This window comes from Argopecten irradians, chromosome 2, assembly GCF_041381155.1.
Source record: "Argopecten irradians isolate NY chromosome 2, Ai_NY, whole genome shotgun sequence".
Taxonomy (NCBI): domain Eukaryota; kingdom Metazoa; phylum Mollusca; class Bivalvia; order Pectinida; family Pectinidae; genus Argopecten; species Argopecten irradians.
Genome location: NC_091135.1, coordinates 26,631,531 through 26,648,004, shown reverse-complemented (window position 1 = coordinate 26,648,004; position 16,474 = coordinate 26,631,531). Strand labels below are relative to the sequence as shown.

Genomic DNA, 16,474 nt, shown 5'->3' with positions numbered 1-16,474 from the left:
GACATATAATGGCTATGTTTTGCTTAAGGATGGGATATGGAAATGTTATTGATTACATCATATATATTTTTGTCTAATGCCAGAACTATGTATTTAGGGTAGATAGTTCCCTCAACACCGCCCGGCACTGAAGCTGTCGCAACGTGCACTTTCAGCTGATCACCGACGAACTCACAATGTCGTTTACTTTGAGCAACGTTTTAATCACCGACGAAATTGACCAGAAATGTCTGGATGTTCTAAAGAGCAATGGCATCAATGTTGTTAAAAACACAAAGCTGTCCAAAGATGAATTGCTCGTGGAAATTGCGGTAAGTCACCATCACTTCTAACCTAATTTGCACTTGGAATAATTACATGTACTTTTTATCAGCCTGCATATCACATTTGTATAAATTGCATTTTGCAAATGCAAAACGGCATTTATCAATTTTACATTTTCTAGACTGTATTGTGTCCATAAAATGTTGCATACGTAGAGCAGGATATGATAATGTATTTGTAAGATTATTACAGTAGTCTATAGATCTGTTTTGCTAATAGGAATCTAAGGATGCATGATCATATTAAACTTAGCATCCCAGTGCTCATCAAAATGTGTAAATTGTTAGGTTGATGAAGCTGCTTTTAAAGTTCTATGCCTAAAATGAACCCAAAACTTCCATTTCACTTTGATGTCAACTCTCTGGTAAGTGGCTGGGTTAGCCATGAACACTTTCAGGTTTGTAGCCTACACCTTAAAGGTCAAAGGTTAAGTTTACTCAATGGAACACTCCGACTCGCACCACTATACAGAGTTACAGACGTTAGTGAATAAACTCTGATCATTGCATGGGTTGACAGAGGCAATTAGGCTAATAATACAATGTAAAAAAACTTCTTAAATGGAAGACAATATGTCACTGGGACTGACTGTACCGATAAAGTCAGGGCCAATTTGAAGTTGAAGGTCAAGACACACCAGATGTTAGACTTACATCATTATGTATGATTAAATTTTACTGAGATTTACTTAATCACTATTCTTGTTGACCTGACATATAATGACATTTGCATAATGTAAACATATTAACGACCTTGTTACATAATTTGACCTTGACCTAAATAATCTGACTGTTAATTTTTGGATTTAGTTGTGTATATGTTGATTCTATTATGTCCAATAAACGATGGCCTTTTTATTTTGACATTTTTTTTAATATTACCAATTACCAATCTGAAAATGAATTATTTCAAATTCATAGGACCTTGGTATTTTGTCAGTACCTAATATGATGATCTTTTACAATAACATTTGAACATTTGTATAGTGTGTTCTTAAAACTGAACTGTTATGATCTTGTTATATTTACTTTTAACAATATAATGAAAGTTTGACCTTTATAGAATTATGATATTATGGCATGTTATTTTATCTTTGCACGTGTAATTACCTATTTCCTTGACCTTGACCAGTATGACAATTAAGTTTGACATTGATCAAGCTTATCATTTTGACCTTTACAGTAGTATGATGAGAAATATATTAGCAGGTAAGGCATTATCTTGACATTTGGATATTTTATGTTGATTGACCAGTATGAAATAAACTCTGACCTTCACCAGGATAATGTTATTTTGATTGACCTTTACAGAAATATGATGGCCTTGTGGTTCGGTCTGCCACCAAGGTGACAGCTGATGTGATCGAGGCAGCCACCAAACTGAAGATCATTGGTCGAGCTGGGACAGGGGTTGACAACATCGACTGTGATGCTGCATCTCGTAAAGGCATCATTGTTATGAAGTAAGCCTAATGTATACACATATTCTCTGTAAGTTTGATGCCAACATTTTGAAATTAATACATTTTGTATAATTGTAAATTTATTTCAACAACAAAATTGATGAAAAACAAGTTTCAGATGCTAGCCTGCTTGTTATTTTTTTCAAATCTTGCCCTTTTGAATTTTGTAATGAGAGTTAGATGTAAAGAAATTTAGTTTCTGAGAGTTTGTTTTAAAATTTATTGAATAAGAAAATTTGGATGTGACATCTTTGTAATTTCTAAAATATCTTATTGGGGCATTGTATTTATGAATAAATCTTGAGTTTAATTGATATTTTTGACAATGATGCTATAATTGCAACGTGTATTGTTTTCAGCACCCCCGGTGGGAACACACTCAGTGCAGCAGAACATACATGTGCCCTGATCTGTGCATCGTCCAGGTTGGTAAACTTTTGTATCAACATTATCAGATATTTTCTGTGCAAAATTACCTAACCATGTAATTGGTAGTTCATGGAAATACTAACATGCTAAAAACCTCCTTATAACCATGAATTCAGGAGAGGAATTGGATCAGATATGCAAAAATTTTGATGGAGATGTCATGAAAAGTTTCAGTGAAGTTATCAGGTTTACTTTATCCTTTTAACTTTTAAAATGTCATGTATCATATTTCTATTGTACCAGTAATCAAAATTCCAAGAAGCCCATCATTTGCCTTGTATTGATCTTGGTATCTTTGCAGACATGTACACCAAGGTGATCGAGCAATGAAGGGAGAGAACTGGGCAGAACGTAAGAAGTTGATGGGCTCTGAGCTGTACGGTAAAACATTGGCTATAATTGGTCTGGGGCGTATCGGGAAGGAGGTGGCCCTCAGAATGCAGTCATTTGGTATGACGGTTAGTATTTCTATATTAAGTAGGAATGGGTTTGGATAGTCCCTTTGGTAGTATGTCTAGTAGTGAAAATGGGAAAAATGAGGCCAAAATGGTCTGTTTTCTACATCATGTTTGGTGAATTAAATAAATCAGACAGAAAAAAAACCCAAAAAATTCCTGAAAACGTTTCCACAGTTACACTTACAGTATAACTCACTTTCTGATTTGTCAAATGTTGTTGTTTACCAGACCATAGGATATGATCCAATCATCCCTGGGTCAGTGAGCGCAGAGTTTAATGTTGAGTGGATGGACCTCGAGAATATTTGGCCAAGGGCAGACTACATCACAGTACACACACCCTTGATTCCTCAGACAAGAAGTAAGTACTCCATGATATCAAATACACTCCAATGTCTTGACCTTCATTCAAGGTCACAGGGGTTAAATAGCCTAAAATCTTTAAAGGACTTCTTATCAAGAACCAGAAGGCCCAGGGTACTGATATTGGGCCTGTAGCATGCTGGGATGAAAGGCTACCAAGTTGTTCAAATGAATGACCTTGACCTTCATTTAAGGTCACAGGGGTCAAATAGGCTAAAATCTTTACATGACTTCTTGTGAATAACTAAGAGGCCTAAAGACCTGATATTAGACCCCTGACATGCTGGGATGCAGGGCTATCAAATGTGTTCAAATCAATGACCTTGACCTTCATTCAAGGTCACAGGGATCAAAAAAGCTAAAATCTTAAAACGGCCGCTTCTTCTCAAGAACCAGAGTGCCCAGGTTACTGATATTAGGCATGTAGCATGCTGCGATGAAGGGCTACCAAGTTTGTTCAAATGAATGACCTTGACTTTCATTTAAGGTCACATGGGTCAAATAGGCTAAAATCTTCTTGAGAATAACTAGGAGGCCTAGAGACCTGAGATTGGGCCTGTGACATGCTGGTATGAAGGGCTACCATATTGGTTTTTAAAAAAATGACCTTGATCTTCATTCAAGATCACAGGGGTCAAAATGGCTAAAATCTTTCAATGACTATATTGTATTGTCAACGCGGATTCACACATTTTGCAAACAAAATTTCTTTCATAACTCGATGAAGTTAAAAAATAGTTACATCAGTGCTTAAATAATTTCACAAACAAGTTATGATAAGTTGAAGATGAAAAAAAACCTGCAGTTTTACATTTTCTGGCCACAAATTGAGCTATGGTCATAATAATTATACAAACAGCTTCACAATAAGTGCTATCGAAATCTTAACATTGTTTTTTTATCGAGAGAGGGATAATTTCTTAGGTTCTTAGCTGAAATATTTATAGAGGAAAAAGCAAATCATCGACGATTTATTTGACGAAATACCATATTGAATTTATTAAATGGTTTGTTTATGTGATGCTAAAATTTTTACATGGAGAGGAAAAGATAAGAAAATGGTATTTAACTGTTCAACAGATTTACCTAAGTCTATACACTGTGCATGGTTTTGTTAAGGTATTTCTAATGTATTTGCTGTCTTTTACAGATCTGATCAATGATAGAGTTTTTTCCCTTTGTAAGCGTGGAGTGCGAGTGATCAATGTTGCCAGAGGTGGAATTATAGAGGAGGAAGCTCTTCTCCGCGCCCTCGAGTCTGGTCAGTGTGGTGGTGCTGGCATAGATGTATACAGCTCTGTAAGTCTTATTTATATAACAGTTAATTCATTGTCCTGTGTCTTGTCATGGTCCTGTGTCTTGTCATGGTCCCGTGTCTTGTCATGGTCCTGTGTCTTGTCATGGTCCTGTGTCTTGTCATTGTCCTGTGTCTTGTCATGGTCCTGTGTCATTGTCCTGTGTCTTGTCATGGTCCTGTGTCTTGTCATTGTCCTGTGTCTTGTCATGGTCCTGTGTCTTGTCATGGTCCTGTGTCTTGTCATTGTCCTGTGTCTTGTCATTGTCCTGTGTCTTGTCATGGTCCTGTGTCTTGTCATGGTCCTGTGTCTTGTCATGGTCCTGTGTCTTGTCATGGTCCTGTGTCTTGTCATTGTCCTGTGTCTTGTCATTGTCCTGTGTCTTGTCATTGTCCTGTGTCTTGTCATTGTCCTTTGCCTTGTCATTGTCCTGTGTCTTGTCATGGTCCTGTGTCTTGTCATGGTCCTGTGTCTTGTCATGGTCCTGTGTCTTGTCATTGTCCTGTGTCTTGTCATTGTCCTGTGTCTTGTCATGTCCTGTGTCTTGTCATGGTCCTGTGTCTTGTCATTGTCCTTTGCCTTGTCATTGTCCTGTGTCTTGTCATTGTCCTGTGTCTTGTTGTTCTGTGCCTTGTCAGCTCCCCTCTCAAACAAAGCAACACCTTATAGGTCTATATAGAAGATTTCCACTAACTACCATCCGCTATAAATAATTCTGCTTCTCTTGTTCTATATTAGTTTCAATATAAAAAAGATCAATGCTTCGATAATTCAATTACAATGAAGAATTGAATCATTCATTTTAATATTCAGACAACCTACATATCTAATTAAACAAATTTTCACTCCTGTGTCAAATAGAGTTGGCTTGTACCATATCAGGATGTTTCATACATATAACTTTTTTTAATTTCAAGAAAATTTTATTTCAATTAAATTGAAAAGGGATTGAGCAACAGGCATATGCCTATGTGAGTTCTCTCTCTGAACTACTCTGACTAAGTATAACTATAATTATACAGGAACCTCCAAAGGACTTCAGTTTGGCCAAACACAAGAACGTAGTGGCTACACCTCATCTGGGTGCCAGTACAGTGGAGGCCCAACAGAGAGTAGCTGTAGAGATTGCGGAACAGTTCGTGGATCTAGTTCAGGGGAAGAAACTCTTTGGTGCTGTAAGTATATCATTATATTATGTTCTGTTGAATTTGTTAGGAACATATTTTTCTCTTACTTTGATTTAAAGTATAGAGACAGACAAATGGATCATCATGCAAAAACTTTACGTGTATTAACTCCTGATTAAAAGTAATCGGACAATTATTTTTAGAATTACCTCCCTTTACACATTTTGCTTTATCAATAGTCTCTTCAATAAAACCTTACAAAACGCCTCATTTCCATGAAAACGCCTCATTCAATGGAATCTTGAGAAATGTTGAAACATAATATTCACTCTTTTACAAGATTTATACTTTGTAAGTTGGTACATGTAAATAACTTTGCATAGATTAGATGAAGATTTTTCTGTCCTATCAAGGATTGTTGACAAAGTATTAGGTATTCAATATTCACACAGTGACCACATTTTTCCAGGTGAATGCCCCTGCCCTGATCAATGCCATGGACGTTAACACACTGCCCTGGATAGAGCTCGGCAAGAAACTGGGCATCGTTGCAGCCGCTGTAAATGACCAAAACCAGGAGTTCAAAGTGGTATCATATGGTATGTTATACATCGGATTACATGTATCAGAATTACCTAATCAATACAGAGGTTTTTAAGATACCAAAACGATGTGGGTAAAGTACAATATACCATTGATTATAGTCAGAAGGTGATGGTGACATAAAAATCACATTAAAATATGACAAATCACGTAAAAATATAACCATCATTGAAGGTGGAACTAATCGACAATGAATTGTACTTTACCCGCATCATGTTAGTATTACAAAATTGATGTTTGTATTTTATCTATTATTTTTAATGTTCTTTGCAATGAGAGTATTCAGAAAGCTAAGAATGTTCTAAATATCATGAACTATTTAGTTCTGTTATGATGTCATCTGTATATGTGTATTTGTGATATCAAGTCTGATAAGATTCTGCTGTGTGCACTGGCTAATATCATTTGATAAAATTTAGGACATGTATGAAAATCTTGTTTGGAAACATTGTCATCTAAATAAGAGCTTATCAGGCAAACGTTGACTAGAACTTACATCACTGATGTTTTATTTTGATATGTTGTTTATCAGGTCCCGCCCTGGGGAAGTCAGCTGGCTCCTACATGACTGCCGCAGTCCTATCTGGACTCATACAGAACTCATCCTTCCTTGGAGCTGGTGACAGTAGCAAACTCAACCTCGTCAGTGCTCCAGCTCTTGCCAAACAGTACGGTATTAATGTAAGTACAATAGTAAAAGAGTTGCACTAATCATGTAGTAAAAGAAATATTTTACCAGTGCTGGAACTGAAACTTTGATACTCGCTCTTTCTTGCCTTCAAGGCAGACAGCTCTGTGCTCTAGTCAAAGGTAACGGCTAGGGCCTACAATTAAGCTAAAGGGAAATTTATGTTAGTCCAACTTTGAGATAATCTAATACTTTTCATTTTTTACATTGTTTTTCTGACCCGAAGGGTCAGGATGACCTATAGTCATCATGTTTCGTCCGTCGTCGTGCGCCGTCCGCCGTGCGCCGTGCGCCGTCCGCCGTGCGTTAACTTTTCACATTTTGAACTTCTTCTCAAGTTTGACCAGTGGGATTGAGCTGAAACTTACCTGAAATGATCCTGAGATGGTCCCGACAAAGTGTTGTTATTTTTCGGGTCGATCCGAAATCCAAGATGGCCGCCACAGCCGCCATCTTGAAAACACATTTTGAACTTCTTCTCAAGTTCTACCGGTGCGATTTGGCTGAAACTTGCATGAAATGATCCTGACATGGTCCCGACAAAGTGTTGTTATTTTTCGGGTCGATCCGAAATCCAAGATGGCCGCCACAGGCGCCATCTTGAAAACACATTTTGAACTTCTTCTCAAGTTCTACCGGTGCAATTTCGCTGAAACTTGCATGAAATGATCCTGACATGGTCCCGACAAAGTGTTGTTATTTTTCGGGTCGATCCGAAATCCAAGATGGCCGCCACAGCCGCCATCTTGAAAACACATTTTAAACTTCTTCTCAAGTTCTACCGGTGCGATTTGGCTGAAACTTGCATGAAATGATCCTGACATGGTCCCGACAAAGTGTTGTTATTTTTCGGGTCGATCTGAAATCCAAGATGGCCGCCACAGGCGCCATCTTGAAAACACATTTTGAACTTCTTCTCAAGTTCTACCGGTGCGATTTGGCTGAAACTTGCATGAAATGATCCTGACATGGTCCCGACAAAGTGTTGTTATTTTTCGGGTCGATCCGAAATCCAAGATGGCCGCCACAGCCGCCATCTTGAAAACACATTTTAAACTTCTTCTCAAGTTCTACCGGTGCGATTTGGCTGAAACTTGCATGAAATGATCCTGACATGGTCCCGACAAAGTGTTGTTATTATTCGGGTCGATCCGAAATCCAAGATGGCCGCCACAGGCGCCATCTTGAAAACACATTTTGAACTTTCTCAAGTTCTACCAGTGCGATTTGGCTGAAACTTGCATGAAATGATCCTGACATGGTCCCGACAAAGTCTTGTTATTTTTCGGGTCGATCCGAAATCCAAGATGGCCGCCACAGCCGCCATCTTGAAAACACATTTTGAACTTCTTCTCAAGTTCTACCAGTGCGATTTGGCTGAAACTTGCATGAAATGATCCTGACATGGTCCCGACAAAGTGTTGTTATTTTTCGGGTCGATCTGAAATCCAAGATGGCCGCCACAGTCTCCATCTTGAAAACACATTTTGAACTTCTTCTCAAGTTCTACCGGTGCAATTTCGCTGAAACTTGCATGAAATGATCCTGACATGGTCCAGACAAAGTGTTGTTATTTTTCGGGTCAATCCGAAATCCAAGATGGCCGTCACAGCCGCCATCTTGAAAACACATTTTGAACTTATTCTCAAGTTCTACCGAAGGGATTTGGCTGAAACTTGCATGAAATGATCCTGACATGGTCCAGACAAAGTATTGTTACATCTCTGGTTGATCCCAAATCGAAGATGACAACCATGACACTATGTATAATTAAGTTCCTATATTTAAAGGCCCTTGGGCCTCTTGTTTGAAATAAAATTTGTTGAAAGAAATTGAAAATGATCCTGACATGATCCTGACAAAGTGACACCATATATAATTAATTTTACTATTGTCAAGGTAGTCAGATGACCGTTAAGGCCCTTTACTTTTCATTTTTTACATTGTTTTTTTTTTCATCATCAGTCACAAGACTATCATATTGGTTTTGTTTTAGGCCACCAGTGCATACGAGGAAAAAGCCCCAGCCCCTTACAGCGCTGCAGTGAGTATTATATTCAGTAACGGATTCCGTGTATCAGGGACCACGTCCGGGGGCCAAGCTTTGTTGGTAGAAATCCAGAACCAGACATTCTCATCCCCAGCTAGTCTCTGTGCTCCAGTCATTATCTTCCGAGGAAATGCCAACTCTCAGCTCGTCCCCTCAGTAGCAGGTAATTATTACAACACAGTTCAGTAATGACCGATATTTCCCACGGACGGAAGCAAAGCGGGTTATATACATTGTATCTTATTACTGTAAACGTGCTTATTTTAACCACTGTCAAATTAAGCAAAAATGCGAAAAACTGTAAATTATGGATTAATAGTAGTAGGGATGTAAATTAGTGCAATTTGGTGGTTCAATACCAGAAATCCCTGTTTATAAAATTTAGTTGTACATTATTTAGTGCTTCAAAGACAGCATGAAAAGTGCTTAAAGATGCTCCCTGCTGACGAATAGTATTTTTTCACTATCAAAAACAGGAGCAGACGATGGAGTATTTTTCTTTAGTTACAAAAGTTACTTACTTTACACCATTACCGCCATTGAAAAGTTTGAGCTTCTTATTTTACATTAAGTTAAAAATATGAAAAATAATTAATTGCATCCCGAAAAAATTCTGTGTCACTATATACTATATGGAATGAAATACTGATTGCGCATGCACCACAGGCAAATTGAATTATTTTGTTATATTTTTGTGTTAATTAGACATATATAATCACGATTAAACACTGGGATTCAAGTTTTATGAAACTTAATAAAAGTTTGAAACTTAAACTTTGATATAAACTTTATTTCGTTTTCTTTGAGAGACATACAGCAATTACAATTCTAAGGTTTGGATTCGGAAACAAGTTTTACAACTTATATAAATCCGTCTCCAGAAATAGAAAAAGCATTAGATTATGGACGAGGCATGATGATGTGTGGAATATTTGATATATTTTCACATAATTGAAACAATAAATAACTGGATAATTATAATTCGGGAATGGGGAGGAAGGGGTGGGGTGGGGGGGGGGGGGGTGGGGGGGGGGGGGGGGGAGGTTGTTGCCCAACATGCAAGTGAAATAATTCATAATTAATTAAAAGTAAAAGTTATGAAAGGATCTGTACAGGATGCGGAAAGCTGTGCAAATGGGACAAAGAATATGAAATAGCATACATAAAACTACATGTTACAGTAAATGGAAATTTAGTTAAATCTCTTAGTGCTTATTATAAAACTTTGAACACACGTGAATATTCGGACATTTTCATTATATGACAATTCATCATTTCCGAACAACAATATTTGAGTTGAAATTGGACATTTATTTCATTATAAGCACGTGTACGAAGTTGAGAGAAGAGGCGACAGTGTAATAAGAAATGTTCATTGGTTTCATCTCCATCATTGCATGGACATGAAGGACTGTTTACAAGATTTCTGCGGAACAGGTAGAAATTAAGAGAGCTGCACTCCATCCTTAATCTAGCATGATGGATTTGGCCAATTCTGCTACCACAATAATAGAAAGAGGGAATTTTAATATTGGATTCGTTTAGATGTCCTTTTAGTCTAGATATAGAAGGGTCTCGTTTTATCAATTCGGGTAGGGAGTTCCAAAGGCTGATTACGGAAGGCAAAAAAGATTTCTGATATAAACTGGAGCGACAGGCAATAGGACGGAAGTTATTACAAACACGAGTATTGTGGTCATGTATTCTACTGTTTCGCGGAGGAAGTATATCATGAAGGAATTGAGGGACCAGTCCATGGACCATTTTGTGAAACTGGATTATTTTATGTTGTTCGCGTCTTCGCTGGAGGGGAAGCCAGCCAGTTTCGGTATAAAGTTTTACTCTACTTGTCAGCTTAGTGGCACCAGTAACAATACGTGCTGCTTCCAACTGTATGTCTTCCAAAAGGTCGGATTGAGCCTTTGTAAGACAATCCCAGACAATATCACTATATTCGAGAATAGGTCTTATTAGGGTAAAATATAATGTTTGTAGACAAAAACGGTCTAATGTAAATTTAAATGACCGCAAGATATCTATTTTAGGTGATGTTTTAGTTATTAAATAGTTGATATGGTCTTTCCAATCCCCATTACTCGATAGAAATACACCTAGGTGCTTATGTGTTTTGACTTCAGTAATGATAGTGTTATTCATAGTCAAGGGGGGATGAATGGGATTCGGAATTTTTCTACTTATTAGTAAAGTTTCAGTTTTACCGGGATTGAAGTTGACCAACCACTTCTGTGACCACTCGTGGATCTTATTTAGATCAGTGTTCAAAATTTCTGCGCTTATCCTGGGAGAATCAATAATAACATACAAAGAGGTATCATCAGCAAAAAGCTTGATAATAGAGTTGATATTTTTTACAATGTCATTAATGAAGATTAAGAATAAAAGTGGGCCAAGTATAGAACCTTGTGGAACACCTGCCTTGACTTCTGACCAATCAGATTTTTTACCATTAATTACAACTCTTTGCTTTCGGTTACGAAGATAATCCTCAAACCATAAAAGCAGAGAACCCCGGATTCCAAAACTAGATAGTTTACAGAGAAGACCCTTGTGCCAAACACGATCAAAGGCCTTGCTAATGTCGCAAAAGACCAATCGTATTTCTTTACCTTTATCTAAAGAAGAGTATATGTCATAAATGATTGAAAGAAGCTGGTAGGTCGGTGAGTCGCCGTGTTTAAACCCTGACTGATAGGGTGACAGAAGGGAATGGGTAAATAAGAAATTATATACGTGTTTGAAAACACACCTTTCCATCAATTTACCTACAATGGACAACAAAGAAATTGGTCTATAATTAGTCAAAATAGACTTGCTATCTTTTTTATGTACTGGAGTAACATTCGCAGCTTTCCAGTCACAAGGAAATACACTTGAATTAAGAGATTTATTAAATAGAGAACTTAATGGGATACATAAAAACATCTACTGCTTCTTTAAGTAAGCGAGGATTCACAAGGTCTGGACCAATAGCTTTGGAACAGTCAAGAGATAGTATAGCGTCTTTAACGTCAGCAGCTGTTATATTTATAGTGGACAAAATAGCGTTAGTTTCGTTATTAATAGTTGGGAGGTTAGCATTAGTTTCATCAATCTGTGATTGGGGACAGAAAAAGTCATTAAACAAATTAGCTTTCAGAAAGTCATCTGTGACTACAGTGTCATTAATGGTCAGTGGAGGTATACAGAATTTGCCAGAGTTTGGTAATAAAAGATTAACAGTTTTCCACCAATCTTTTGCACTAAGATTCGAGGGTCTTTTTATTTTTCCACATAAGTTATCAATATACTGAATTTTAGCCTTCTTTATAGTATTTACACATTTATTTCGAATCTGGCGGAATGCTAACCAATGAGTGTTGTTCATGGTACGTTTAGCTCTCTTATGAGTGCGTTTCCGTTTGCGAATAAGTCTACGTATATCATTAGACATCCAGGGAGGGTCGTCAGATCTGACTGTTACAGTTTTATTAGGAATACAAGATTTAGCAATGGCTAGTAAAGTACCTATGAAATGTTCTACCGAGAAATTAATGTCATCGACATCAATAAAATTTTCCCAATTAACTGCACTCAGTTTCTCCCTAAATAATGGATAGTTACCATGGTCAAAAAGCCATATGTTACGTTTAAATGTGTGCTGCTCTGGCTTAACAATATTAAAGGAACAATACGTTGGGCAATGGTATCTTAACGGCTGGTCGAGAAAACTTTCGCCAACAGTACATTTACTTATTATATTAGCGTCATTAGTACAAACTATATCAAGTAGAGATGTAGAAGCCTCCGTATAGAATGTTGGGTCTTCTACTAGTTGTGTTAAATTAAACGAAAAAAGTATATCACGCAAGTAAGATGATTGACGATCGACTAACAAATTAGCATTGAGGTCGCCTGTTATTACAATTTTAGATATACCAGTATTAAACGCATTTTCAATAGACTGTGAGATATGGGACCAAATGATTACAGGGGAGTTAGGAGGTCTATAGAATGTACCATATAGGTATTTCTCTCCATCCAAAACAAGTTCAAGCCAAACACTTTCAACAGTAGGCAGCTCCAGATCACGCCTACGTTTAGCAGATATATTTACTTTCACATAGACAGATATTCCACCACCCACTCGATCGGGCCTACAGTGGTAGAAAGGGTCTGAGTAACCGTGTAAATTTAAGTTGGAAGAGATGTCATCGTCACTTAACCAAGTTTCGGTAAATGATAATATAGAAAAAGTATTGAGCTCAGTATACAGGACATCGAGCTTATGTTTGATACTTTGAACGTTCAGATGAACAAAGGAATACCTGTCGGTGCAGAACTGGGTACTTGGATTAGAGGACAGAGACGAGCTCAATGAACTAGTAGATAAGGGACCTGGATTTAATTCAATATCACCGGATATTCTCAAGGTGATAAATGCATAATATATCGAGATAAGACTGACAGTATCTGTTATGAAATAAGCAAACCAGAAGAGGGAATATCTTCGACTACATTTGTAGAGAGATGCAACACTTATACAAGTGTAAAATATGAAGGGATAAACTAGAAATAGTAATAGTTTGATACACAGCATGTCGCGAACGTTCACGAGAGAGATAAATTTTGCCGTCTGTACACAGTTGTTGAAGACACCAATCCTAGCACGGTAGAGAGATACATTAATTGGCATTATGTAATCCCGGGGTTAAAGAGAAGAAAAAATGAAGTGCCAGAATAGGTGTCTTGATGTAAAGATGAAGTCAGATACATGTTGAGCAACAAGGGGTGGGGTTGGGTAAGGGGAGAAGGAACTATAAAAACATTCAGTAAATCTAAAGGAAGGGAGGAGGGGGGAGGATAGAAAAAAATGTAAGATTGGAAGAAAGGGGTGGGGGAAAGATGATTCCTAGCAGAGGAGGAAACAGAGAAAACAAGAATAGAAAACATTTGGAGTTTAATAAGAATGAAAGAGGGATCCGGAGGACAGAAAGTGCACGATAACATACTTAGTATATGGAGGAGGGGAACGCTCAGGGTATAGTAATATAATGCTTGGTAACTAGAAATAAGAGGGGTAAAATAACTTTTTGTAGTGTAGGGGCAACGAGGAATATATATATATGTAATATATAGAATACATACATACATACATACATACATACATACATACATACATACATACATACATGACGTAGATATAATGTACAACATACATATTCAATTGACCTTGATGAAAACAAAAATCACTGGATAAAAGGCGGATTTGTGATAAATGCATTTCTTGACATAGATATAAAGTGCAACATACATACATCATTTGACGTACATATAACGTACAACATACGTACTGTATATCACTTGAATTGTTGAAGTGACGTAGATATAACGCACGACTTACATGCATTTCTTGACGTAGATATATCGTACAACTTACATACATCATTTGACGCAGATATAACGTACAACAAACCTACATCATTTGACGCAGATATAACGTACAACATACATACATTTAACGTAGGTATAACGCACGACTTACGTGCATTTCTTGACGTAGATATAACGTACAACATACATACATTTAACGTAGGTATAACGCACGGCTTACGTGCATTTCTTGACGTAGATATAATGTAAAACATACATATATCTTGTGAGGTAAATATATCGTTCAACATAGGTATATCACATGTGACGTAGATATAACGTACAACATACGTATATTACTTATGACGTAGATATAACGTACACATACATATATCTTGTGACGTAAATATAACATACAACATACGTATATCACATGCTTAAACAAACTTAAACTTTGTATCAGCTGTACATCAGAAAACATTCATGGAAGATTTGACAGTCAATTGTGGAAATATTTCATACATGTATGATTTCATAATGAATAATTATTTTATCTTTGTCATTGACAGGTGCCCTTGTTGGATGTGGGTTAACGGTAACTAGTCTGAACACATCATCAGAAACAGGGGGACAGAAATGGGGAGTGGCCACCGCCGCTACAGCACCATCAGAGGGCTGTCTCGAGGCTCTCAAGTCACTAGTCACAGCAGCCCGTCTCATCAACTTCTAGATGCAACCCACAACAAACATGGACAATATACACCCATTCATTTAGACCATATGTTGATAAAACCCACCTGCATATGAGTTTATACAGGTGTTCTGACATGCAAGTGATCGATTAAGGTGAACAAAAAAAAACATTTTGTTATCTCAGACATTTTTTGAGGACATGTCAGAATCTCTAACATTTATATGTTTGGGCATTAATGTGTTCTTACTGCCTTTTTTCAACCAGCTTTATTTCTGGTTAAAAATATTGCCTTGTTCACGAATTAAGGGTAAAAGTGCAAGACAAAAGTTGTGTATCAATATTTGCCACCTAAAAGGGGTTTTGAAGTGTAATGTCATTTACAAGAGTGAGTGAAAGCTTTTCATGATTTACTAGCCATTTTATTCCAAATTTTGCTTTATTCATCATGCATCAATATAATTTCCACAGCTTTTTGTACATTATGTTAAGATACCCATTTTACACTATTTGTTTTGCTCAAAACCAATTTGCTAATTTCACCATCATTTTGTACAAAAATAAATGTTTTGTCCGTCCTATGTAAGGTCTTTGACAAACACCCCCAAAGTTTTCTAAACACAAGTATCTTGTTATGATGTTTTGTTGATATCTTTAGACAAAGTGCTATGATTTCTGTAGTATTTTTTCCAAATATTGTTTTTCTGTTACATTTATTGTTAGTCATTCTGGCCTATTAAATTATCTGTTTTGCATGTCAGAATCTCAATGCATTAATCAGAATCTCATTTACAGACGGCAATACTATTCAATAATACAGGTACCACACAATATGTATTTGATGTGTATCATTTAGTAGACTTGATGTATTTGAACTTATCAATATTTTCTGGTATAATAATAAGTTGTTGATGAAAAACTGACATAATTATCAGCGGGAAACATTTCCACCTGAACAGGAAAATTCTGTTTTCTTGTCAGGTGTACACAGAAACAGATATCTTTATTTGTCAAAATAGAAAGGCTTTATGAATGTATTTTTAAGGTTGGTTAGTGATACTACATTCACATTATACACTTTCTACTTTGTACTACATATATTTCTTTTGATCTTTATTGTAATGTTAAAGATTTATTTTGATATCTTGCAAATAAACATGATTATGTTGTTGACACAATTAAGATCAATAAAACAATAATTATACTAAAGTGCCTTGGTTATGTCTTCTTTTTCTGACCCTGATCATTTTCTGATGTTTCATTAATTCTGATAACTCAAGAACTATCTAAATTACATTTCACTTGTTAGAAAATTTGACCTAAGGAAGATAACTATCCAGTTAATAATATAAACACATAATAAGCATAAATACTTAGAAATCATTAAGTTGTTACAGTCTGCCAATGATTCAAGTAAGCGAACATTATAAAGAGCTTTGTCCAGCATGCTAAATATAAAAATAGAGTAATTCAGAATCTTTTAAATTATTCAAAATTTTTCACTTCCTGACCTTGAATGAACAATAGCCATTCATCCTAGCATACTACAGGTCTAACATCAGGTTTCTAGGCCTCTTAATTATTGACAAGAAGATTTTAACCAAATAATGTGCG

The 16,474-nt window shown here is 36.6% G+C and overlaps 1 protein-coding gene across 1 annotated transcript; it reads left to right on the top strand.

Moving 5' to 3' along the window:
• The first annotated feature begins 98 nt into the window (after positions 1–98).
• Positions 99–16,069, top strand: LOC138314972 (D-3-phosphoglycerate dehydrogenase-like). The gene is made up of 11 exons (XM_069255648.1): positions 99–311; positions 1,635–1,786; positions 2,146–2,211; positions 2,517–2,673; positions 2,902–3,034; positions 4,187–4,335; positions 5,354–5,506; positions 5,928–6,057; positions 6,594–6,742; positions 8,746–8,962; positions 14,739–16,069. The coding sequence occupies exons 1-11, from the start codon at positions 177–179 to the stop codon at positions 14,897–14,899; spliced, it is 1,602 nt and encodes a 533-aa protein (XP_069111749.1). The 5' UTR covers positions 99–176; the 3' UTR covers positions 14,900–16,069.
• The last annotated feature ends 405 nt before the right edge of the window (positions 16,070–16,474 follow it).

Bases quoted from the DNA above. Each gene is read 5' to 3' on its own strand.
- LOC138314972 (XM_069255648.1), top strand. From the start codon at position 177: ATGTCGTTTACTTTGAGCAACGTTTTAATCACCGACGAAATTGACCAG. The intron at 312-1,634 runs GTAAGTCACCAT...TGACCTTTACAG, and splicing joins AATTGCTCGTGGAAATTGCG to AAATATGATGGCCTTGTGGT. The intron at 2,674-2,901 runs GTTAGTATTTCT...GTTGTTTACCAG, and splicing joins TGCAGTCATTTGGTATGACG to ACCATAGGATATGATCCAAT.